The sequence below is a fragment of the Ranitomeya imitator genome, chromosome 9 (genome assembly GCF_032444005.1).
Source record: "Ranitomeya imitator isolate aRanImi1 chromosome 9, aRanImi1.pri, whole genome shotgun sequence".
Classification (NCBI taxonomy): domain Eukaryota; kingdom Metazoa; phylum Chordata; class Amphibia; order Anura; family Dendrobatidae; genus Ranitomeya; species Ranitomeya imitator.
This window is the reverse complement of record NC_091290.1, coordinates 32,908,267-32,915,938: the sequence shown is the minus strand read 5'-3', so window position 1 is coordinate 32,915,938 and position 7,672 is coordinate 32,908,267. Positions and strand designations below refer to the sequence as shown.

Here is a 7,672-nt window from a genome sequence, read left to right as displayed (position 1 = left end):
AAAAATAGCTCCGCTTTGAAGCATTTCAGAACGCGGCTCCCTGCAAGCCGGGCCAGTATACGGTTAATTCTGCTGTATACTAAGCTCTTACCAAATATGGATAAAACACAGCGAGTATGCAAAGAAGAAGCCGTCATTCACAAAACACAGTGTCGTCACTCCAACCTACATCTAATTATCCTTTCAACAATAAAAGGGGAGAGAGAAAGAGAGAGAGAGAGGGAGAGAGAGACATAAATATATAGAAAGGCAGGAAAATCAGGATCAGATACCTATTTACAGCTGCTAAAGAGGAAATGCAGGGGTGGAAAAACGCAGCTGAATTAATCATGTCCTATGAAAATATGCTTTTTTTCCCCCTCTATAACCAAATGTGGAACGCGTGGGTTGAAAGATAAAAGGAAAGAGAAAGAGAGATTTAAATAAGGATTAATCATTCTTGCCAAGAAGAAAGAATATTCTGCAGTTCTATCAATAGACAGTGACACACAACACCTTCTTCTTATTCCGACCCCACGGTCAATCGTCATTGGGTTTAGATTTATTTTAGGCTTGATATGGTTGAAATACCTTGCAGCTCCCATAAATAGGAAAGGTCTGTCCACGTAAGATTCAGTGCTGATCCTCGCCGCCACATTCACAATTAGTGATACAGATGTAGTCTTTTTTTTGTTCGTAAATCCTTATATTATTCAATGCAATGGAACATCCTAGTAAAGGCAATGGCTGTATGTATTATGGAGAGTCCGTATATGGAAAAGACATGAGATTACCGAGATTCTAAAAGCCTCTGGTTATAGATAATGTGTTTTGGTATAGGATGGAAATGTAGCATTTTCAACATAGTCGTCAGTTTCTGTCCAAATTGGGTACAGAATGTGATATTTGGCTCTTTGCAGAAATCGCTCTCTCCAGCCTCCCCCCCCTCCAACCACCACCGCCACCTCTCTCCTTTTTCTCAACCCCCTCCTTTTTCTTCTCTCCCGTTGTTCAGCGTCATCTGTATGAGTTGATGACGCTCGCCTGTAATAGCAGAGAAAGGCAGCTCCCTAACCATGCAACCCATTGATGATAAACTCCACTCTTCTCCCCCCACCTCCCATTGCGTCTCACCTGCCCACACACTCCTCAGTTACTATATAAAGAGAACATGAGCTACAGTTCTTTAAACCAGAACCCAGAGACAAGCATCGGGAAATCTGATCAGGAATACCACTATATTCGGGAAGAGAAGACGAACAGAAGAACGAAAAAACGAAGACAAGAAGAAAGGGGGCTCTCTGGACTGACTCTTACCCAGCAACCCAGAGACCCCATCCAAAATGTATAGATCTACGAAAGGTGCATCAAAAGCCAGAAGGGATCAAATTAATGCGGAGATTCGAAACTTGAAGGATCTTCTTCCTATCTCGGAAGGAGACAAAGTACGGCTATCCTACCTGCACATCATGTCACTTGCTTGTATCTACACAAGGAAGTCTGTTTTCTTCTCAAGAGGTAAGACGCTACTTGGAAACTATTTGGGGATCTTTTGCAAATGTATATTATATAGATATAGATTGTTATCTTATCACTAGTTTAAGATGAATGTTTAATGCATAAACTTTGTGGCATTGACAGTCCTTAAAGAATCAGACTTCTTGTAGCGTCTACTTTTCCCGGACCCTATTTATACCTGTTGCATTTGCTGGTAAAACCTATTACTCGTGTGATCAAATCATTGCAATAAGAACTGGTCAATGCCCAATCCTACTAAAATGGTCAAGAACTAGGGCATTCGTAATCATGCTGCAGCTGTCCTTGGTGCTGAATTATAGAAGACTTCACTTGTCACTCTCCGAGGTCCTGAATGTTGAAGCCATTGTGAATGTGTAACAATGAATGTATGGAAATTGTGGTTTTTAAGATGTTCTATATTTCTGTTTTGCCCAACAGGTCAACAGATGAATGAATTGGAAAGTCTACTGTCGAGTCAAGATTTACAAGATTTCATACACAACCTTCCTGGCTTCCTGTTAACTTTCACAAGTGAAGGGAAACTGATATACGTGTCTGAAAATGTGACCGATCATCTCGGACATTCTATGGTAAGAATCCAATCTCAGATATTATTCATTGTTGAAATGACATTGAAGCAATGGATCTGTGCCTCATCATGTCATTGCGTTTACTCTAACAGGTGGATTTGGTGGCTCAAGGAGACAGTGTTTATGACATCATTGACCCCACTGATCACTTTGTTATGAGGAACCAGTTGTCTCTCCCATCATCACTTGATAGTGGTAAGTATCTAAAGCACTTGTATTTTTGTACCCTTTTTTAAAAAAAATTGAATAGTTTATAGGAATAGTTTATAGGTCTGATATAATGACTAATCTATTACCCAACTAATCATACCATACAACTTTTATTTTGTTGTTTTAGAGAGAATGTTCAGATGCAGGTTCAATACATCAAAGACCGCGCGAAGGCAGAGCGCAGGCAACAAGTTGGTCCTTATAAGGGGAAGGTTTCAGCAGGCTCCATCTGGAACCTATTGGTCATCCAATCCAGTCTTCACCGCTTTCTGCATTCCTCTTGACCCCAAACCCAAAGTCACTCATAACCATTTCTTGATGGACTTCTTTGAGAGCCACCATGCCAAGGATCTTTCTGTTCTGGATGTTTCAGAAAGGTAAATAATAATTTTGCACAACTACCTATTTTTTTATAGCCTTCTTAGTTAAATAGAGTTAATTTACATATTTATTTCCACTTTTCTGCAGCTCCTTCTTGCACTTGGGTTTTGAGAAAAATGACTTAGCCTGCAAGTCGTGGTACAATCTGATACATCCTGAAGACGTGACACAAATGTCTACCCAGCATTACAGACTATGTAAGTTTATATAATTAGGCAATAAAAATGGGGTACTACATGTAGGGCGTCATCACATTATACTAGTAGTACAATATCTATTTCAATGAAGATTAGACAAAGTGAGGATGAAGTAGGCATTATAATAACACTATAAAGACTGAGAAGGGCAAAGGTATATTGGGTGGGAGGGGCATAGCAAATTAAAAGCCCAAGTGTAAGATATATAATCAGAAGGAATACAGGGGACTTAGAAGTAAATTATTTTCCACCCTGTATCAATCTGACGTCTTGCTTTTTTTCTGCAGTAAGTGAATCTGGTGAATGCAGAGCAGAAGTGGTTTTACGTCTGCAGACAAGAGATCAGCAGTGGATATGGGTGTATTCGCTAATGTTACTGGAAAACGCCGATGCTCCAATCATATCTTACAACTATATAATAAGGTAAAATCTCATAAATATTTTTCCTTTTCATTAACACATATAATGATATACTTATATATGTTAATTATACTTATTGCATTTTCTAAAACAACATTTTTTAATTATTCTCAGTGATTCGGAAGCCTGGTGCCTGAGGCAACAGCTGACTTCAGAAGAGTCTCCACTTCCTTTCCCAGTTGGGGCTCCTTCCTACCAGGAGACCCTTCTCTCCCCAGCAGATGTTTCCAGCCCAGATCAAGTGTTCACTCCTCTTGCAAACACACCTACAAGTATCAGCCAGTCCTTCGAGTTTTCAGAGCCTGTGGCCGTCAGTCCAGAAGATCCCATCCTGTGTCAGAATACTACACCAATTATGGACGATGTTGTTGTCACTGAAGGACAATTAGAAAATCAATCTATATTTTCCCTTTACCAACCAACATCATATGATCAGAGCTTCAGGATAGATCAAGCCGGGACTGCACCACCCAAAGATTTTACTTGCACTCCTCCATACACTCCACACCAAAGCTGTACTTTCCTCTTTGGGGCTTCAGAAAGTGTCCCACAGACATCTGCTGATCAGGACAGTACTACCCTAAATCCAGAACTTTATTACTCCTACTGCAGTTCCCTCTATGAGAAGCTGCCACCAACCCCTGATAGTCCTGGAGATGGAGGAGACTGCACAATCATGACAGTTCCAGAAATACCAAGTCCTCTCTTTGTGGATCTACCAATGCTTCCTGAGGGGTTAGTGACCCCAGAGACATCACCCATCAACCAAGTAATCTTCAGGTATTCAGAGCAAGAGAAGAATGAAATTGATCTCTTAGTGAAACAGATTGGCTCTTTGGCCAACGTCTTCAATAATGTGGCTACTAAAGATATTCCATGCTCTGAGAGTGTGGTTATGAGTGGCCATGGACTGGCATGTCGAAGTGTTTCCCTCCCTGCCAGTCTTCCAGATGCAGATATCAATCCTAACTTTTCTCGATCCTGGAAGAGTATTGACTTTTCTGTTTTCCTGACATGTCAAGAACAATCTCTCCCCACCGGTAGCCATCCGGTTTGCAGCCTTTTCAAGGACTTCCCTGATTCTCCACCCTTTGCAGCCATGGGGTCTCCTTGCAGTCCCCTGGAGGAGGATGAAGTAGGAGGGGACCTCTCCACATCTCCATCCAGGACTTCGAACGTGACGACTGATCTGTCGCCAGAAGAATGTAACTTCTTAGAGGAACTGATGTCCTACAAAACAGACCTTGAGGCAGGTGCCTCAGAGATTCAATGTGACCGGTTTAACGATGAGTTGTATCAACTCCAGATTGAGCTACAAGACGGCTTCCAGCATGGTACGTTATTAGTTCAAGCCTTCAAAGTTATATTTATTAAAAAAAAAGTATATGACTGCGTATTGCAAAGCTATAATGAATAGAACAGGATTACATAGTTTGTGACTTACTAGTTTAAGAATTAGTCACCAATACAGAATACTGAAAAATGAGCCATTTTACTATCCAAAATCATTGGTGAAAAATATGTACTAATTCCCTTTCTATATTTTTGTTTTACAGATGGAAGTGGAAAACCTTCGTTTTGAAATAAGTCTGTGACTTACTTCGCTATGTATGGCATATTGTCATATTCTGAGCAGATTTTTCCTGCCTAATTAAGAACAAATCAAGACGCACAACGTGGGAGAGAAAGAACGACTTTCTGCGTCGTACGACTCTCCCTTTCATCGCAAAACTGTTTTGTTCCCTTTTTCTCTTTCATTCCTCTAGTCTCTTTCTCTGAATTTTGTGCACGTTTACAAGAGATGTCTTTTGTTTTAATTCGAAAATAATGGTTAAAAAAAAAACTAAAACAATGGCCCATCATTACCAGCTTACGTTCTGATTGCAGAATGTATGACATCATCTAAATATTTGACATCATCTATAAATACATTACACATTCTACCTGTAAAATATTATATATAAATTTCCCGCATGGGAAACATTTGTTCAAACCTTACAAACGTTGACGGGCCATTGTTTTAAAACATTTTATACGACACGTCAATTTATAAAACAAAGGATTTTTAAAGAATTGGTAGGAAAGAGAACAAAAAGGTGTATATTGCGAAGGAAGTTGTAAGTAGTCTTACATAACTAAAAAGAAGTATTCACTCGTAGTGAAACAAAAAAAGAGATATATGGTATACTTGCCGATATTATAACAATTTATTATTTTTATTTTACCCTATTCCTATGACTGTCCAATTTTGATTTTATCAACTCTTTCGGAGAACATTCTATCTCATACTGTAGTAATGTTGGCAGAAGGTCTAAAGATTTCTAAAAAAAAACAATCATATACAAGCTTTGTGAGATCACTGGTATGATTTGATCCATGTAAGGTTATTGAGATTCAATAAGTGGGTGAAAAACAAAAATTGAAAATGGGGAGTTAATTGGCTGAAATTTTGTAAAATTTTACTGTAGAGCCTCCAAATGAGGAAAAAAAAAATTAAAATCACCACTTGGTTGGTGGCTTGTATTATTTCCTACCCAACAAATCTTAGACCTTCTGATCCTACTTTAGGTACATCATTTGCACCTATTTTTTTCTGTTGTTATTGTTTTGGGCTTTAAAGTATTTACATTTTAAAAGTAAAAAAAAAAAAGTTTCACAAAAAGCTAAAATGTAATTCACAAAATGTAGTAAGGACTGGGGTTACATTAATCCTAGACAGGTATTTCCAGAAAATATTCTCTTCCTTACATTTAAGGTGCAATTTTGGCGACAAACACCCCCCCCTCCCCAATACGCAATTCCTAGCAGTATATTTCAGAGAGGTATAGAACAATATGGATTTCCAGTGTTTCAATTTCTTTATCCAATATATTTGGCCTTAACAAATCGGCCAAGTTATAAAGTTGAATTTCTTGTATTGGGCTCATTGACCTGAAGTGTTAAAATTCTGGTACACAATTACTTGTGCCTTTTTCATGAAATATTTATATTTTGGATAATTGCACCTTGAGATGAGGAAGTGTTTGATGTAAAACGGACCTCTGTGTGAAAAAAAAAAAGAAAAAAAAAAGGGATAATGCTTACTGAGAAGCATCAAATAAAAAAAAATAAATACATGTATCAAAATTATGGTGCGGCGGCGTGCCATAAAAGATGACGTAGGATTTTGCTACGATTTAAGTATAAGGATATTTTTTCCTGAACTGCTGTTTTTTCAAAAGTTTGAGAGTAACGGTGACGACAATATAAACTATGACTTGTACAGTTATACATATTTATTAGTATAATTTTTCTAATGTGTATGGCAAATTGCATTGTGTTGGGCTGGTGATGTTAAGTCCTGGTCTTGTACAAAGTGCTTTTTTTATTGATATGATAAAGAAAGAAATGAAAAGATAAAACGTGTACGTCTTGTTACTAAAGCATCTTCATTACACACACATCACATAGATTTTATTTTCTTGCCGTCAGTACATTACACATCTTGAAATATCACGACTGTCAGACATCATCAAAGCAGAACTGCTCTAGAATCAAAACAGTACACCCCAAAAGCTGCTTCAATGGGAATCACATTCAGGTAGCCAAACACTACACTACACTAATGAGGGACAAAAAGACTGAATGAAACAGGTATCTGTAGTTGAGTTTCTGGCTTGGATGATAGCCCTAGTTATGTTGCAAGGCTTGAATATTAACCTATAGTGTTAGAACAGGATTACAAAATTTTACCATGAGGTCTCCAAAAATCTATTTTTTCTGCTCATGGCATTTAGGGGTACACGGATACCCAAAGCAGTCCTTGGGATAAACAACAGCAGAAAGAGTGATCAAAGTTCGCTAATCCAGCATGGCAGGATCTTGCTGTCCAAAGAAGCTTCAGACAACAACAAAAAATATGAACAGCCTGTAAATCTTGATGAAGGTGTGCAGGAATGATCAGATGGATGCTTTTCAGACCGGGAGAGCATAAAGGTTGGGCTTCATAGCTGAGAAAGCCCTCATTGCTCCAGTACAATGTGTTGTGTCCAAGAATGGGAGCTCTTTGACCTTGCCGTGGTTGACCTCACCAGCCACACAGACTCATTCACTAGTCTCAAAAACACCATGCAAGGCCCCAGTAATGTAGGGCAGAGTGGTTAACCAGTATGGAATTTAGTGCTGCATCATGTGCAAGTATGATAGAAAGACATCAATCAACTTCTTACTGGAAGATTTACCTCTGGGGTCGGTTATAGCAATAGACGAGGTCATGTACCCCACCTTAGATTGAAGAGGAGAGTTGGGTGACTTGTGTTAAGTACTAGCAGTTACCTCGCCGTGCAAAAAAAATTTGGCCTTTGAGGGGGAAAAACCCAAAGTGCAGCAGGACATCAC

The 7,672-nt window shown here is 38.8% G+C and overlaps 1 protein-coding gene across 2 annotated transcripts; it reads left to right on the top strand.

Annotated features, from left to right (window-relative positions):
* The first annotated feature begins 1,167 nt into the window (after nucleotides 1–1,167).
* Nucleotides 1,168–6,390, top strand: NPAS4 (neuronal PAS domain protein 4). 2 transcript variants are annotated; one of them, XM_069738476.1, is made up of 8 exons: nucleotides 1,168–1,497; nucleotides 1,936–2,087; nucleotides 2,180–2,282; nucleotides 2,425–2,674; nucleotides 2,766–2,875; nucleotides 3,163–3,298; nucleotides 3,410–4,629; nucleotides 4,852–6,390. In XM_069738476.1, exons 1-8 carry the CDS (start codon nucleotides 1,323–1,325, stop codon nucleotides 4,875–4,877), a joined length of 2,172 nt encoding a protein of 723 aa, XP_069594577.1. In that variant the 5' UTR covers nucleotides 1,168–1,322; the 3' UTR covers nucleotides 4,878–6,390. The 2 variants fall into 2 exon arrangements, with proteins under 2 accessions (XP_069594577.1, XP_069594576.1); XM_069738475.1 differs by lacking the exon at nucleotides 4,852–6,390 and having other exon boundaries at nucleotides 3,410–4,809.
* Nucleotides 6,391–7,672: the final 1,282 nt, after the last annotated feature.